Raw genomic sequence first — 17,870 nt, forward strand, 5'->3', positions numbered from 1 at the left:
CTACTGATTCACATAAATAACTATGTTTCTAGGGTCTAAGGAAGTAATCTGGAATGGAATGCTGTCTCAGCTCTGCCTGCTCCTATAAGGCAGTCTTTGGCATGTTCTTGGCACATACAAAAAGTAAATGTAAAATAACCAGAAACACGTGGATGTTATATCACTATCTAAAGTGGTGCAGTTCCCCAACAGCTGTGTAATTTGAAAAGTAATCACATCTCTCAACAAAAATGCTGCCATCATAGTTTCTAAAAATTATATTGCTCAACACAGGAAGCCATAGGTCCAGGGGCGAAAAGTGTATCACATCACATGTGATACTTTAGATTAATAAAGCTTTAAAGCTTTGTAATGAAAAGGTTTTTTAAATGTAGCACTTCAGCTTTGAACATTTTAAATTTAAAAGCAATGAACAGTTGGTAAAGTGGTATCTTTAACGTGTAATAGGTATTTCACATAAGAAATATGTCTCACTACTTTACGTTGCCTTTTGTCATAAACATTATAATCTCTAGCTATACCTTTCAGGAATCAAAATATAAATTCTCTACATTTTTATTTTGTTGAGAGCTGAAATACTGTCTATATATACTTAGAGCTTGAAGGGATCTTAGAGAACTTCTAAGCAAACCCTCTCATTTTACAGATATGGAAACCGAAATTCTCAGTTTTTACTAATGAGATCATATTACTTATCTTGAAAAGATTGGCAGAATAGAAATTAAACAGTGAATATGAAAGCTCTTATACATTCTGTTAAATTCTCACCTTTGTGATAGTGTCTCACTATAGACATGTTTTAACTAACAGATTGAGATGCCACCGTTAAATTATGTTAATTCATCAGAGAGGGTTAGCATAGTATAACAGAAAAAGGAAGACTAGTGTCATGAAAACTGGGTCCTAGTCCCAGGTCTACCAAGAGCACCACTCACTGGTCAGCATCTCATCCCCTTAGTAGCACAAGTAAAATCAAATCAAAAATGAGCAAATAACAGCTATGATGAAACATGTATTTCATGCTGAGTTTAGGGTGTGCCTCTCCTAGGACAGAAGGCACAGGTAGCCCGCTGACTCCCATTCACCATTTATCAGATAGAAGAGGCTGGATTAAAGGATCACCAGGGTCCCTTCCAGCATGATAAACTATAATTTACATACAAAGTTTAGCATTTAATGCTCAACATAATAACCCGTGTAACTGATTAATATTTTTTAAAATGTCAGTTTAATATTAATTTTAACCTTTAAATTCATAAATATACCTTCAATATCTGAAACTATTAGCATCTGAGGCTGAGAGAGACCTTCTTGAAGACTGTAGAAGTGGATTGTACTGTCAAATGTTATAAAGCCAATTTTTGTTCGAGTGTTACCAGGAAGCCTAAAAAGAAGTTCATAAGGTTAATTTCTATCATAATTTTGCACCCACACAGTTCCATGACAGGAGATTAAGTACCTGCTATGAATTTCAGAAACTCTTGGCAGGAACTTAGAATACTAGAAGAACACTAGGCCTGGAATCAGAATACAAATATTTCAGTCCTGACCCGTGACACTTACTTGTCTATAATCCTTGGTAAGTCATAACCTTTAAAGCCTATTTCCTCATCTGTAAAATGGCGGTAAAAATACTTGTGCTATTTACCTCACAAAATTTTACTGGAAAGTGATTTGGAAATGATAAAGCCCTATAAAAATGTCGAGAAGCAACGTAGCGTAGTAGATAGGGTGTTGGCTTTGGATTGACAATGCCTCAGTTCAAACCTGTGCCATACACATAATAGCTTTGTGACTACAGGCAAGTCAATTAACTTCCAAATTCACTAAGGCAACTATTTAAGGTTATAGTTTTCAGATGAGCTGTTCTATACTGGTAGAAGGAGTTTCCATATTGGAAGTTACTTACACTAATGAAGTCAGATCAAGACCCAAACAATCTCCACTCACCCAACAAAACTATAAATGTGAAGTATTATTATAAATACATAACCGATAGGATTATGGAGACAAAACACAGTCAAATGGCAGTCACTAATGTAGCTAGGAACACAATTCAAGTCCTATGCTCAACTTCTTAGATAGAACTCTTAAAAATTTGAAAACATACCCTTTTCAAAATAGCAAGCATATTATATAGCTACACAACGTAATAATCCTGCACACCAAAACTTGTTTCAAACCATGTTGTTGTTCAGTCACTTCAGTCATATCTGACTCTGTGACCCCATTTGGGGTTTTCTTGGCAAAGATTCTAGAAGGGTTTGCTATTTCCTCCTCCAGCTCATTTTACAGATGAAGAAACTGAGGCAAATAGGGTTAAGTGATTTGGTCAAACAGTTAGTAAGTGTCTGAAGCTGGATTTAAACTCAGAAAGTCTTCCTGAATCCAGGCTCAGCACTCTATCCACTGTACTACCTAACTGACCCATTCCAAATAATATTGATTTGATTAATGATAGTATTTTGGAAATTTCAGATAAATATGTGCTTTCTGGGTTATATGATTTTTATGTTCAAATTCAAAGAATGTTATCTTTTAAAAATAGCAATTTTTCCGTTTTTAAAAGATTTCTTCAAAAAGTTTAACAAATGTCTACAATCCATTCATAGGAAATAAAAACTTCCATATAGATTTCCCATACTAATTACCAAAAAAAAATGCAAAATTAACAATACATTAAAGAATGTATGTTTGCATGTATGTGTATGTATATGTATATAAACAAACTTTTCCCTTTATATGCCATACATCTATATGATATAGCTGCCATACATCTTGAATAGTAATTAAACAAAAGTGCTACAAAAAAAACAACTAACTATAAATTTTTTGTTCCTTTTGTTCCTGCTTTGGAATTACCAGGCAGGCAATCCTCAAAAGACTTATACCCTACTTCCAATGTTCCTTATCCACAAATGGTGACAATGGTAGCTCCCATTCTCACTTCTCTCTCCCTCTGCATAGGATCATTATGTTCTCTTGTTCTATCATATAGTACTACTGTAGCTTAACTACATTATTGTATAAGCTTTATGGTTTGGCTTAGGAACCTAAACAATATTTGAAAAACTGTTACAACAGGGAAAAAATTTCTGAGTTTCAGACAAATTTCAGACAATTTAATTTCTTTGAGCCTCTGTTTCCTCATCTGTCAAATGAGGGAGTTAGACCAGATGGCCTCTACTGTCCCTTCCAGCTCTAAGTTCTATGATCCTGTGACATCAATGAACTTTTAGAACCTAATCAATATGGTGAGGGATTAACTTTTAACACTTAGCCTCAGGTTTGAGATAAAATTCATCTGGCAAAACTACAAACTTACGAATCTAGATTGTCCAGTAAACTCTGGCAAACTGAATTCAAATATCCAGTTTCAACTGCATTGTGAGATACATCAAACACAAAGAGGTACACAGGAGGTTGAGGTGGACGTAACTACAGAAAAGAAAAGAATGGTTTTATTAAAACATATCCTCATTTCTAAAGAAAATTAGCATATAATTTACTTCACTCATAACTTTATTTTATCCCAATAAAACATAGCGCTATACAGAAACATTTGCTAAACAATGAATGTAGGTCATTTAATACGACATGAAAAAAATGAAAATAGTGGAGTGGCTATATAATTTGGTGTTGAATCTCTAAAGTAAAACTTCATGTGTTCACACTTGGCCTTGAACAGTTAAATATCTTTCAGCTATAGGTCCATTAAGTTTACATGAAATTTCTTAGTAATCAGATCCTCCTGATTCCAGGGATGGTGCTCTATGTATTGCGCTACCAAACTGCCCCTAGAAAGGCATTCACAGAGGTCAGAAAAACTGATACAAAGACACTCTCAAGTTCTCTCTGAAGAACTGTAGAATTGATTGTGTGACATGGGAGATGATGTCAAAGGACTGCCTGACATGGTGTGCCTATAATCAAAGGTGCTGTGCTCTATAAGCAAAGCAGAATTGCAGCAGCTCAAAAGAAACATGAGATATGCAAACTTAGAGAATCCACCCCAAATGTTCACATGGATTATTTGTGCCCAAGATGTGGTAGAGCATTCTGAGCTTGTACTGGTTTGATAAGCTACAGCTGAACACACTGTAACTAGACTCTAACACAGTAGTATCATTTTGGTCCTCTTTGAGAACAAATTACAATAACCAGTCAATGGAACTTAATTGAAATTCAATTATAATGTAGCTCTATACACTTCTGCAGCTTTATCAATGGGGAAGAGGCATGAAACCTTAAAATTATTCAATACCTTTTAAAAATTAGGTGAGAAAACCCAGAGAGGCTATAACTTCCTAGTTTTTCTCTTAGACAATCACTATCTGCCTTAATTAAGCATCTCCATCGTGGGAAATAAAAAGGGATTCTAAAACTTCCACAGTTCTAATTCAATGAGATAAAAACTAAAAAATACTATCAAATGTCACTGAAGTATCATAAAACAGTAGAAGGAGAAATTGTAGGTCACTCCTGAAGAGTCTATAGTGAGATGGTCCAGATTAGACAGGGACTGGATAAAATAAGTATTAGTATAATAAATATGAATTAATACTTATTCAAAACTCAATACATTTATTAGAATACAACTCACTATAGTAATTAAATTAGAAAAAGTAAAAATTTACCATATATTCTGAAGGAGCCATAAACTCAATAGTAGCATTTTGAACTTCTGGTCTTCTAAGAGGATCTCCATATACTTTGGTCAGAGGATTGTACATAAATTCTTCAGGAACTGTATATAATAATAAAATTATAAGTCAATGCCTAACATCTCATTTGGTCTAATGTAACTTCAATTTTAAAATAAAAATTCAATAGATTTAATGATTATATGCTAATGATTCTGTCTATACATGCAGGCCTACTCTCTGTCTTGAGCTCCAGTTTCACTTCACCAACTGCCTCCTGGACAACTGAGTATCTTAAACTCAACCTGTCCAAAAGTAGAACTCACAATGTTTCTCCTAAAATTCTCCTTTCTTCCTCACTTCCTCATTTCTGCTGAGTGTACCACTATATTTCTCATCACTCATGTTCAAAACTTCAGTCGTCCTTGACTATTTATTCTCTCTTCCTCACATCCTATTATGGGATCAGCTGCCAAGATGAACAGATCCTACCTCCCAAACATCTTACATTTAACCTTTTCTCTCCACTCATGTGGCCACCATCCTTGTTCAGGTCCTCATCATCTCTTACAAAACTAATAGAATTGCCTCCATGAAATGGTTTCTTGTACTCTTTCCAATTCAACTTCTAAAAAGCTGCCAAATGGACACTGACAAAGCACAAATCTGACCATATCACTCCCATGCCAAAGAAGTTCCACTCCTTTGCTTGGCATTTAAAGCCCTATACAATTCAATAATCATTTACTTTTCTAGGCTTACTGTGCATGATTTATCTTTATGCCATCTTCATTTTAGCCACGCTATGCTACCTGCTGCTTCTCGTAAATGCCATCTCCTTTGCACAGGATATTGTCCATGGGGGATGGGGGGGAATGCATTTCCTCCTCACATCTGCTTCAAAGAATCCCTAGCTTCCTTCAAGTGCTTATAATCTCCTGAAATCTGTCTCCTCCCACCAATTACTGTGTATACATTTTGAATTTTTTTACATGTACTCATATTGCAGCTATCCCCTTCTTCTTTGAAAGGACTGCTTCATTTTTGCATTGTATCCCCCATGTGAAGCCTGGCACATCAAAGTACCAAATAAATTCTTGTGGAATGCATGAATAATTATAAAACCTCAAAGTCCAACTTCATATTTTCCAAATATTAAATGAATAGCTGACATTTATGTAGCATATTAAGATTTACAAAGAGCTTCCCATTTATATACAAAGAGTCTCACAATAACACTGTGAGGTAGATACTACAGGGCTATAAAACTGTGCATATCCATTGACCCAGCAATACCACCACTATGTTTGTACCCCAAAGAGATCAAAGAAAAAGGAAAGGACTTCTGTGTTCAAAAATATTTATAGCATCTCTTTTTGTGGTGGCCAAGAACTGGAAATTGAGGGGATCCTTATCAATAGGGGAAAGGCTAAACAAGATGGAGCATATGATTGTGATGGGAGTAGTATTGTGCTTTGAGAAGTGAGGGGGGTGGTTTCAGAAAAATTATGGAAAGACTTATGTGAAGTGATACAAAGTGAAATGAGGAGAACCAGGAGATCGTAGTGCACAGTAACAGAAATGATGTAATGATGATGATCCAAGAAAATTCCAAAGGACTCATGATTTTAAAATGCTATCCACCTCCAGAGAAAGAAATGGTGAACTGAGTGCAAAGTGAAGTACAATTGTCTCACTTTCTTTACTGTTTTTGCATTTTTTTTTGAAATACGGCTAATATGGAAATGTTTTGCATGATTTCACAGGTATAATTGATATCATTTGGCTTGTCTTTTCAGTAGGTAGGGGAAGAATGGAAGGGAGAGAATTTTAAACTCAAAATTAAAAAAGAAGGGAATGCTAAAAATAAGATGAAGTGGAATTTTAAAAAATCATCTTGCTCAACTATTGTTATAAATAGAAAAAAATTACTTCAACATATCAGTAGCAGAAGATATTTCTTCTTCAAGACATCAAGCTGCCTCAAATATCACAAAGGGAGATGAGAAGAGGGAGTGATGCAATGCTTAAATCATATATTTAGAGAAGTGATGAAAGAATCTCGTGTTAAGCCAAATATATATGTGAAAGCTATTGTGAGTTGTTAAAACTATAATTGTATCCTAATGGATGACATCAATGAACAAAAACTGTGGAATATGACTATCTACCAATAGACAGGTAGCAGGAACTCAATAATGAATTTTTAAAAATTAAATAATCTTTTTCTGTCTTTTTATTGCTATTTTAGAAGAAGTGGAGAGAATATAGAAGATGGAAGCCCTGTGCGTGAAGCCCAACTGTGACAATTAGTTTGAGTGAATTTAACTAAATCACTTATTCAATCCTTGGTTATTTTAGTAGTAAACTGATGGGGTTGTACTAGAAGATTCCTACAGTCCTTCCTGGGTCTAAATCTATGTTCCTATGAAAACTAAATCATCAGTCAAAATGCAATTCTTAAGGGAGTTGTTTGAATCTTTATAGTTTTCTTAAAATGATCTTAACCACCAAGTAATAAAACTGTTTCTTATGTCACACATTCATTATCTAACATTTAAAGAATACTACAATACATAATTTGAACACATTAACACAAAAACTTAAAACTTGACTCAACACTAGCCAAAAATTCTTCATATTATCATTAAGTAAGAGAATGTTTTTATTACACCTCCAGCATTTCCTTCTATTCAATAAAGTCATAGATAATGGACTGTCAGCTAGAACTGGAAGGTGATATATGGCAAATGTATTTATTGCCTATTTTCTTTGTTTGGGTCTACATTATTAAAATGTGGCATATTTCTGAAAGTTTTGTACATGAATTTTCTTATTTTACAAGTTTGACGGTTGTTTATACTTTTTAAACACAATTCTTGAAAGCAGTTTTATTACCCCAACTATTGATTTTATCGCTTTGTTTCTAAAAACTAAACTAATTTTCAAAGTGAATATTTACAAAAATGTTATTTTTTTTTGGTATAAGTTCAAGTGAAAATGGTTAATTTAACAATGTTTTTCAACTGGCGATCAAAACCCTGGGGAAGACTGCAGCAAAAGTGTGAGAACATTACAGAAATAGACCTCTTGTCTTCTCTGAACTACTGACCTTATACTTTGCCTCTTCCTCAGTATGTGACTTAGAGACTAAGTAAGAAGGCATGGGGGTGGTTCTGGACAAAAAAAATTTAAGAGCCACCATTTAAAAAGACATACCATCATTGACTCTATAACACAAGTTGCACTTCCATCTCCTTTGGTCAAGAAAGCTGACAAAAGGATTGATGTATGTCCTGCATGAACGGCATCTCACAATTGTACTGGAGGTAACCACAGGCAATTGCTAGAATAAAAAACAAACATCAGAGCTAGTTGTTTTTTTCTTAAAAGAATAAGAGTTCATTTTTAAAGGCCAAGGATTAATCCATCTCCTTCAGAATTAACTGTTGTATATACTGAAGAAATTTGAAGAAAAAGTACATGAAATTTAAAAGCATATTCAAAATAAACTTTCACATTCCATAAAGTAGAAAAAAAAATATAACAGTAAATTTTAAAAATCCCAAATACAAAGTCAGCTCTAAGTACAATTGTTCTAAAAATAAACACCAAGTTTCTAAATGCATTCTAAGTGAACAGGCTGATAAATTCTTATGAAAGAATTTCTATGAAATCAAAATTTTCCTCTTAGCAGGCAATTTACTTCTATCATTTTCCAATTTTATGTCTTTTCTACACATTACAGAATCAAAAGCCGCAATAACTTTAAGAAGAGTAAGACATGAGAATCCACTGAAACAGCAAAAAGGAGAAAACTGACATATCTATCAGGGTTTGTCTATCAGGTACCATGGCTTAGGTAAAACCACGTGCCACAATGCTTCTTATTCTTACGCTTTCCAGTAATATACTTAGTTTTTATTCCAAAAACATTTTAAATGGGATCAAATTTTGAAAGAATAGTAAAACATAATAAAGTTATTACCCAAGTTACTGGAACTATAACTCACAAAACTTAGCACACATTAATTCAGATATTACCAAGAAAAACACTAATATATCATTAATATAATTCTCCTCAACATATAGTTAGTCACTTTCCAAAGTTTAACATACCAATAAGTCCTTGAAAGGATGCAGCAGTAGCCCTAAAGGAAGTTTGGCTTTGTTCAATAAGGCCTGAGTCTGAGGAATATTTGTCAAAGTACACCGAAACAACCTGTGCAAAAGTATTTAACACAAAAATAGTTGCTTTAAATATTTCTATGGAATTGTATAATTAAATATTAAGAAGAATAAAACATTTCTTATGTTTTCTTTAGACGATAATTAACCCTTTTCAGTTGAATCCCATCTAAAAAGAGGGCAGATAGTTTACACTCACATGACCTTGCTTCTCCTTGACTTAAAAAAAAAAACAACACAACAACTCCATATCTTGCTCAGAATCAGCTGAGCTGATTTTATGTATTTTTTTGGTATCTCTACATACATTATTAGGGGGATGGGAAGAAAGGACACAGGAAATTCGTAGGGTGGAAATTTTCTGCTGATTAGCAATTAGTCTGGTTAATTATTGTCTTGGAGAGTTGTCAGGGGGCAATAAAGAAGTTATTTTGCCCATGGTCATAACGGATAAGAGAATATCTATATGTTAACTTGTCCATGGTTATAACAGACAATGTATGTTAGAGGCAGAAGCTGAACACAGGTCTTCCTGACTCTTAAGGTTTAACTTTTCTTATTTTAATACTATACTTTCATTCTTTACTTACATAATTACAGATTTATATTTGAACTATGAGTAGTTCAGACTCAGGTCTTCCACTTACTACGTATAGGATCTTGGGCAGGTCAGTAAGCCTCTTTAAGTTCCAGTATCCTATTTGTAGAATGGGTATAATACTACCTATACTACATACATGACAATGCTATTGTAAAGATTAGATGAGACAATAAAACACTATATAAATGTGTATTAATATTATTTAACAGATATTCCACTCTGATAATTCATCATGGCTTCTAGATGGAATAGCAAATTAGATACTGGACATGGTATCAGGAGATCTGAGCTCAAATCTTTACTGAGACACTTCTTAGTGGACTGACCATGGGCAAGTTAACTTCTCTCAGCTTCAAACTTCTTGTTTTAAAAAGGGGTTAATAAGAGCACCCACCTCCCAGAGTTCTGTGAATATCAATGATATAATACAAGTAAAGTGCTGTTTTAGCATTGTGCTGGGGGAATGACCTGTCCAGGTAAGAGTCAAGGGCTCAGCAGTGAAAGTTAGCTGTTGCAACTCATGAAACCATTTAAAGCAGGAGATAAAACATGGAGGGCGGGGGTCAATTAGCATCAATAGAAAGAGTACACATAATGATGAAAATATAAGTTTGAAATGGTTATAACCATTTGAAATTGAAGTATATTGTACTCCAATTTTGTTAGAGCTTTTTATAAGACCATTTAAAATACTTGTTTGATTTCTCCAAAATGGAATTAAACATGACATAAAATTTTCAATAATAATAACTAAAATTTATATAGCACTTACTATGTGCCAAGCATTGTGCTAAAGTCCTTTATCTGGGTCAACACAACCCCAGTTAGTATCATATATATGGTTTAACATTCTCTTAGACGAAGGAAATTTTTTTTTAAAGACAGGGTCTCTCCATTCACTCAGGCTGAAAATGTAGGGGCTCATTCATAGATCCAGTCCCAATACTGGGACTTTGATGGTCGCTGTTTCTGCCCTAGTCTGGTCTGCTCGTTTTTTTAGACAACTTGGTGGACCCCAATTCCTGGGGGCTAACAGATGAATACTGAAACTTATGTGGACACTTGACCATCATAGTTCACTGCAACTCAGAATTCTTGAGCTCAGGAGACATGCCAGTCTCAGAGCCTCCCCAGTAACTTGTGCACCACTGTATCTGGCAGATTAAAGTGGTATTAATATCAATAGTAGCTGCAACATAGGCAAGGTTTCACATGCTTTTAGATGAACTGATATTAATATGCACTAGCAACTTGTTTCCCATCTTTATTAGGTTTGTTTTATAACTGAATGGAACATATAACAAAATATCTTTCTAAATAAACAGAAACCATTTTAAGAAAGTTAGCCTTATAATGCTGCTTATAATACCTTAGGAACCAGCTTTGGGGTTTACTATAAGCTACATTTCCTAAGAAACATTGTTAAAAGTCTTACTCTGGGTTACAGTTAAGTTTCTGTATGTCTTCATGCAAGTTTGGGACAGGAGCCTTCAAAGGGGTTGTTGGAAGCATATTTCTTTCTTGAAGAAGATTGATAACTCGTAGTCCTTCTGAATGTAGACTTAACCCACCCATGCTTGTGGTTAAATGATTAGCACCTAAGGGAGACTAAAAATAAAAATTCAGAGTAAGTACTTTTTCATTAAAATATGGAAAATTATCCTGAAATTTGCCCAACTACAAAATTCTTTAAGCTAAGAAGACAGAAATGGGGAAAGATGAAAAAAGCATTTACCTGAGAAAATGGCTGCAGCCCACTGGTGTATTGCAAGGCTGTGGATGGCCTTCCTGACATAGTAGGGGGAGATGTATTTTGATAACCAGGTGGTAAGGAAGGATATGAATAGCCAACATTTCGACTCACTTTGGGATTCTGGTTGGTAAGCTGTGGTGCAGCTAAAAGAAAAAAATTAATTTTGAGTTGAAAAATATGGTTCAGAAATACTTTCACCAAATAAGTCAAAGAATCCTTACTTCAATCAAAACCAAAACAGGGAATCAAAGTTCCAAATAAGTGGTTGGTCTAATCAGTTTAAGAATCTGATTTTGTGAAATAAGTCAAATGACAAGCCTCTCTACCAGATTAAAATAAATGCAGTAACTTCAGCATAATGGATACTTTATCTATCACACAGCAACATACAGTATATAACAGTCAATTTCCAACAGACATACACACAAATAAAGTAAATGGAGTTCTCTCCCATTCTCTAGCCTATTTGTCATTACTACTCCTCTCAGTTTAATTTTTCACCTCAATATGTGCAAGCAAACAGGACAAGATTTTTAGTGGCAGTGAAGAATAGTGGAGGATAAACTCAATAATAATAAACTCAATACTGCTACTTTCCCATCCCTAACCTCACATTCCTGAGATCCTATCCCTGTGATGAAATGCATAGGACAAATTGAGTTTACTTCTCCCCTGAAAAACAGATATATCCAAGGATTCCATTTAAATTCTAAATTCAATTTTCTTTATAGGGTCTAAAGGAAAGGAAAAGAAGAGAGGAAGAGGGGAGAAAAGGGAAACGATAGGAAGAAAGTCCCCAACCCCATATTTTCTACAGTTGCTAAAATAAAAATACTTGGAAAACTTCAAAAGGTGGTATGCTCATTTTATTATTTTTTTTAAATTGCATTTTAAGTTCTGAACTGTCTCCCTCCCCACCCTGTACTAGGAAAGGCCCTTAAGACAGACAGATAGACAGACAGACACACGTACACTTGTAAAAAACATACTATGCATACTTATATTTTTCAGCTCTTTCTCTGGGGGTTGATAGCATCTTTCTTCATAGGTCCTCTGTAGTTGAGTATTTATAACACTCAGAATAACCTAGTCAACCACAGTTATTCTTTGAATAGTACTGCGGTTACTGCATACAATGTACTCTTGGTTTTGCTCATTTCACTCATTATTTCATGTAAGTTCTTTCCATGTTTTTCTAAAATCAACCTGCTCATAATTTCTTATAATGCAGTAACATTCTATCACAATCATATACCACAACTTGTTTAGCCATTCCCCAATTGGTAGATATCCCCTCAATTTCTAGTTCTTTGCCACCACAGAGAGCTATTATAAATACTGTAGAACATATATGTTCTTTTCCTTTTTACCCAGTCACCTTAGAAAACAGACCTAATAGTATTTTCACTGGGTCAGAGGGCATACAGAGTTTCATAACTCTTTGGGCATAATTCCACATTGCTCTCCAAAATGGTTAGAGTTCACCGTTCCAGCAATAGTGTTATGAGTGTCCCAGTGTGCTCACTTTAAGAAGAGAAACATAAAGGGATCTATTCTGCAGATGGCAAGGGAGAAAAAAAGCCAAGGCAGCAATGTAAAGAAAAACAGGAAGGTTAATTTCCATGTTTCATGGTCAAAAAGAAAGAATCCAAACTATGAACTATCCCTAGATGGTTTACCTCTCCCCTACTCCCATTACTCCATCTCTGTTCACTTTCTACTCCACACCCAGAGTCTCAGTCCCCTAACCAATTGGAGTTCAAGCCACAGGCTACAGAATCACCAGCTCTACGTTAGGAACAAGAGAAGAGTCCCTGTTCTTGTTTCCATGAAGGTAATGAAAAAAATGAGTTCCCTCTGACCTTGCAGGACACTATCCCCCTACCCCCATACTCCTTTCTCTACCCCCTTAGGAATTTCTTTTTTTCAGAGCATTTTTAAAAATGTGTTTTGAATTTAAATTTTGAATAAATTCCTCCCATAGGAATTTAATTTTTTATAATATTTTTGTATAAAGTACTATACTCCAAGTATAATATGGATTAAATAGGCTTTTCTTAGGTTAATCTAACATTACCAACCACCATTTATAACACTATTTCTATGGGAAAAATGAATGAGTTAAAAAAAAAACAAAACATTAAGCATTTACCATGTGTTGCCCTCATGGAGTTTAAATCTAAGAGGACAGACAATATACATTAGGGGACTGCTGATCAGGAAGGGCACATGCTTTTTTCAGTTCTAGATACTCATCTTACAAATGACCATTAGCAAGTTGGAGACAACTTGTACATTCAATTGATTTTCAAACAATCTACTAAGTTTCCATTCAAGAGAAATTTTTACAGTAGGCAACTTAAGTAGTACCTTACCCATGAAGCCACCTCCTTCAATTGTATCATAACTGTTCTCAACCATAGAGCCATTACTGGCAGTTGATGTATCACCTAGAAAAAGAGTTCAATGAAATCATTTAATAGGCTCAATATTAAAAAAATGATTATTCACAATTTTTCCAAGATTTGAACTATTAACTAAAATGTAAAAACTAAACAGTTTTGTAAGAGAATTTTATCATAGACTATACTTTCATCACGTACTGAAATAACAAATTTTAACATCGTTACAGATAAAATAGTTGTGCTGACCACATACCAAATATTTTAAATAAGAAACTGATATAATTATACTAAATTCTTTCAAATATTCAAATGTCTGAAATCATATGAACTAAATGCCTAAATAACTAAGCAGTTTGCCTTTTAGCCTAGATATTTTTTTCAGCTACATGTTTCGATATCATTTTAGACAATACCTCAGTGGAAGGAAATATAAGTTCTCTGAAGGCAAGAATCTTGTACATGTTAGTAATGCAATTCTAAAACAACTAGGCACTTAAAGAAAACTACATCAACAGCTTCCAAGGAGTTTCAAGGAGAAACATCATCAAAATTAATAAACACAATTTGATGAAAAAAACAAAATGGCAATAAGATGAATCTAAACAAAGTACTGAAATTCAAGGTGCAACCATCTGAGAGATTATCCTTTCAGAGTTAGATGGAACAACAGAAGCCACTGAGTACAATTACCTCGTTTTATAGATAAGGAAACAGGCACAGAGAAGTTAAATGACTGTAAGTTTTATAGAGCTCTTCTGAAGAATCATACAGTATACAATTATGACCATAAAGCTTGTTAGTTAGCCTGAGCTAAAACTGTTAGGTTCAGTCTTTCTATTTTTTTTTAAAGGGCAGTACAAAACCCACATAAAATATCACAACTGTTTAAGAAGCATTATATTAGTCATAAACAAGAATATCTGGTTTTGAAAAGCAAAGCTTCTTCAAAAACTTCTGTGCTACTACTTCATAGAACTCAAGTTCCTAAGGTTTTAAATCAGCAGAGCATTAATACCTATAACTCCCTCTATAACTGGAAATATGATTATACTGGTTCAAGTACGATCTTTCCAATTAGTAAAATCCTCCTTGAATTTAGTCATGGAAGATATAATAATGAATTCTCAGAATGGTAAGCGGGTAAACTGTAAATTTTTTTCAATTTGAATGAAATTTTTAATTTAACAGCATGCTTGGATTACTAAATTTTTTTCTACTAGACAGAACCTGCTTCTAAAAGAGGGGTTCTTAATCTGGGGTCCAATGATGCCAAAGGGACATGTGCATAGATTTTATGGAGTCTGTGAACTTGGGCAGGAAAAAAACTGAATTTTTATTTTCCTTAACCTCAAAATAAAATGAGAATTTCCTTCAATTATAGATTTAGACAACAAACCATTATTCTGAAAATGGGTCCATAGGTTTAATTTAATTGCTAATGGAGTCTGGGGGACAAAAAAGGCTAAGAATCCTGGTTTTATAGCAATTGCAACAATTATTACTTCCTCTGCTGGTTTTAAATTACAACATATGCTCACAAAATAGTATGGATTCATTTTGCTTAAATATGCTTATTTGTTAAAATGGTTTATTTTTTTCTCTTTTTAATAGGGAGAGGGGAGGTTGGAATAATAAGAGGATAGCAATAACGATGTCAAAAAAAAAAAAAGAGTCAATAAACATTTTAAAAAACACACAGAGAACAAAAGGAAATTCAGAAAGAAAAACAGCCAAGCAGGGTAGTTTTGAAAGTAATGTGCTCAATTTACTATATATGTTTAAAAAAAGACACCAAGCAGAACTGTAGAAATATTAATGGTTTCATATAAAATTATTTTTTCACATTTTCCACTTTATACATGCAAATGCTCACAGTTTTGGTGTCCAAATAAAGAGATCTATGAAAGCATAAGTTTCTATTATTATTCCATTAAGAGTCAAATTGTCAGTTTCATAAACTTGTTAAGTATAAGACTAAAATACCAGAAAGCTAGTTCAGGATTTGATTTTTTTTTTTTAAAGAAAAAGTTACTTCTGTTATGACTTGCTTACCTTTTTGGTTCACAGTTGAGTTAAGCTGTGGTTGGGGTGGAACACTGTTTGGTGTTTTCCTTTGGGGATCTAATGATCTTACTGGAGGTGGGCCTCCAGATGGAGGTGGTCCAAGTGGAGCTCGAGTTGGTTGATAAATTGTAGGTAAAGGCTGATTTGTTGGTGGAGGTATAGAGCCTATAGAAATATTGGTTTTTCACATAACTTGCAAAAGAAACACAAATCAACAGAAATATCTTTTCTTTATGAAATCTGAAATTATTCTCTCTCTAAATTTCAAGTAGTAACTCATTACAGGAATATAAACTTATACATTTCAAAACCAACTTGATCATTTAGTCTTGAAAATTCTATTTTATTATAATCTTAAGCATTTGAAGTATATCCCACCTTACAATTCAGAATGAAATCTAGGTAGTCAGTACAGTCTTTGTGCCTATGTACTTTAACCTTTTTTCAGTTATAATTCATTAACACCCCTCTGAATTTATCAAGACTGCTAAATATTCTCGGTAGAAGTCAACATTGAACGTATTTTGTTAATGGAAAAAAGCTTACCAAACTATTTCAATTCAGTTTAGAGTCAACAAGGCTCTATGTAAAACTTCTAAGAAGTAATACTATTAAAAAAAGCTTCCAATGTTTTCCCTATAAACCTCATGTTTGTATTGTTTAGTATGTTTATATTGATCCCTGAATGACTACGCTTTGGTTGGTGTATTCAGGCAGCTTTAAATCCACCTAAATTAGATCTCTTCATCTTCTCCTCAGCAGGATGGTTTGGTAACTACAATGTCAAATTTATAAAATGCTTTTAAAAAAATGAAGTTGTATGTAGGAGAGTCATGATTTTATATGAAATTTTTTTTATAAAACTCATAAAAAATAAAATTTTAATAAATAGGAAAAGAAAAAAGACCTAGAACTTTTAGTAGACTATTTCCTGAATAATCGACACAACATGAGAACCCAAAGAGTCACATTGTATTTTGCCATCAAGAGTTGTCTGATCAATTTTGAACACTACATTTTGGGAAGAACTGATAAGCTAGAGTACATCTAAAGAAGAGCTGCCAAAGCAGTAAAATAACTTGAAACTATACCAGGGAGGAACAGTCAAAGAAGCTAAGGGTGTTTAGCCTGGAAAAGAATTGCAGAATTGGAGAACATAACTATCAAACATCTGAATGGTTGTCATATGGAAGAGGGATTTGATTTGTTTTCTTTGGTCTCAGAACATATAAGTAAAACCTGCACACAATTAGAGCTATTCAAAAGTTAAAAGGGCTGTTTCAGAAGGTAGTGGAGGTCTTCCCAAGTGGACACTGAAGGTTAAACGTGCTGAAAAGGGTTCCAGTTTAGGTATAAATTATTTCTGCAGTTTCTTTCAACTTTGAGATTTTATAATTTTATGGAATTGGTACCAATAATCTCACCAACAGGATCTGTGTCCTAGCTGCACTCTTCTTTTGCAATAAGAGTAAGCAGCAACTGGTACAGTGAAAAAAACACTTAAATGGGACTTAAGGTTTTAGTCCCAGGTCAGATACTCTATTGGCAGCTTTATGAATGTAGGAAAATCACTTTCCTTCTCTGAGCTTCATTTTTCTCCTTTGTAAAATGAGGACAAAAAAATGAAATAATGTATGATTTTAAAATGCTCTTGAAGTTACTTTGACACGAAGAATTTTCTTAAAAACAAAACCAAGAAAAACATCATATCCCTTCTCCCTCACTTGTAAGTTAATCATATCCCTCTTTCACAACTAGGAGATATGTAGAGGGAGGGCAATGAGAGGGCAATTATAAAGCACATTATTCAGCAAACTTTGTGGCTCAAGTAGATTTGATTTTTTCCCTCTATCACTGATGATCAGCAGTTTACCCAGTATATGTTCTATGTGGATCACACATCTTTTCTAATTCACCACTAGTTCATAAAATTCAAAAATTCTATGTAAAAATAGTAAAAAACTAATATATTACAATAAGGTGACCAAAGTATTTGTATTTGAAATCTTTCAGTATGCCTGTTTAACTCTGAAAAATACTCAGAAACTACAAAGAAATGACTATAAAACATTTCATTATTGGACTTGTAGTTACTTACAAGGTTAATCAGTCTTATTGACAAAAGTTAAGACAAAGTTTACTTCCATTTAGTTCTCTTATCTGTGACAGCACTCACAGGTTATCTTTGGCAATACAAATAAAAAGAACACAAGAGC

At 33.9% G+C, this 17,870-nt stretch overlaps 1 protein-coding gene across 1 annotated transcript in view; it reads right to left on the reverse strand.

The window, feature by feature from the left end:
* The window catches only part of SEC24A (SEC24 homolog A, COPII coat complex component), a 48,755-nt gene that overhangs the window by 20,694 nt on the left and 10,191 nt on the right, over window positions 1-17,870 (reverse strand). Inside the window, exons 3-11 of the mRNA XM_072629915.1 lie at window positions 15,643-15,819; window positions 13,561-13,635; window positions 11,168-11,328; window positions 10,868-11,040; window positions 8,763-8,865; window positions 7,863-7,989; window positions 4,638-4,747; window positions 3,326-3,438; window positions 1,266-1,384 (exon numbers count right to left, since the gene is read on the reverse strand). Coding sequence (XP_072486016.1) covers window positions 1,266-1,384; window positions 3,326-3,438; window positions 4,638-4,747; window positions 7,863-7,989; window positions 8,763-8,865; window positions 10,868-11,040; window positions 11,168-11,328; window positions 13,561-13,635; window positions 15,643-15,819 — 1,158 coding nt within the window. The remainder of the gene's footprint in view (window positions 1-1,265; window positions 1,385-3,325; window positions 3,439-4,637; window positions 4,748-7,862; window positions 7,990-8,762; window positions 8,866-10,867; window positions 11,041-11,167; window positions 11,329-13,560; window positions 13,636-15,642; window positions 15,820-17,870) is intronic.

The sequence above is a fragment of the Notamacropus eugenii genome, chromosome 1 (genome assembly GCF_028372415.1).
Source record: "Notamacropus eugenii isolate mMacEug1 chromosome 1, mMacEug1.pri_v2, whole genome shotgun sequence".
Classification (NCBI taxonomy): domain Eukaryota; kingdom Metazoa; phylum Chordata; class Mammalia; order Diprotodontia; family Macropodidae; genus Notamacropus; species Notamacropus eugenii.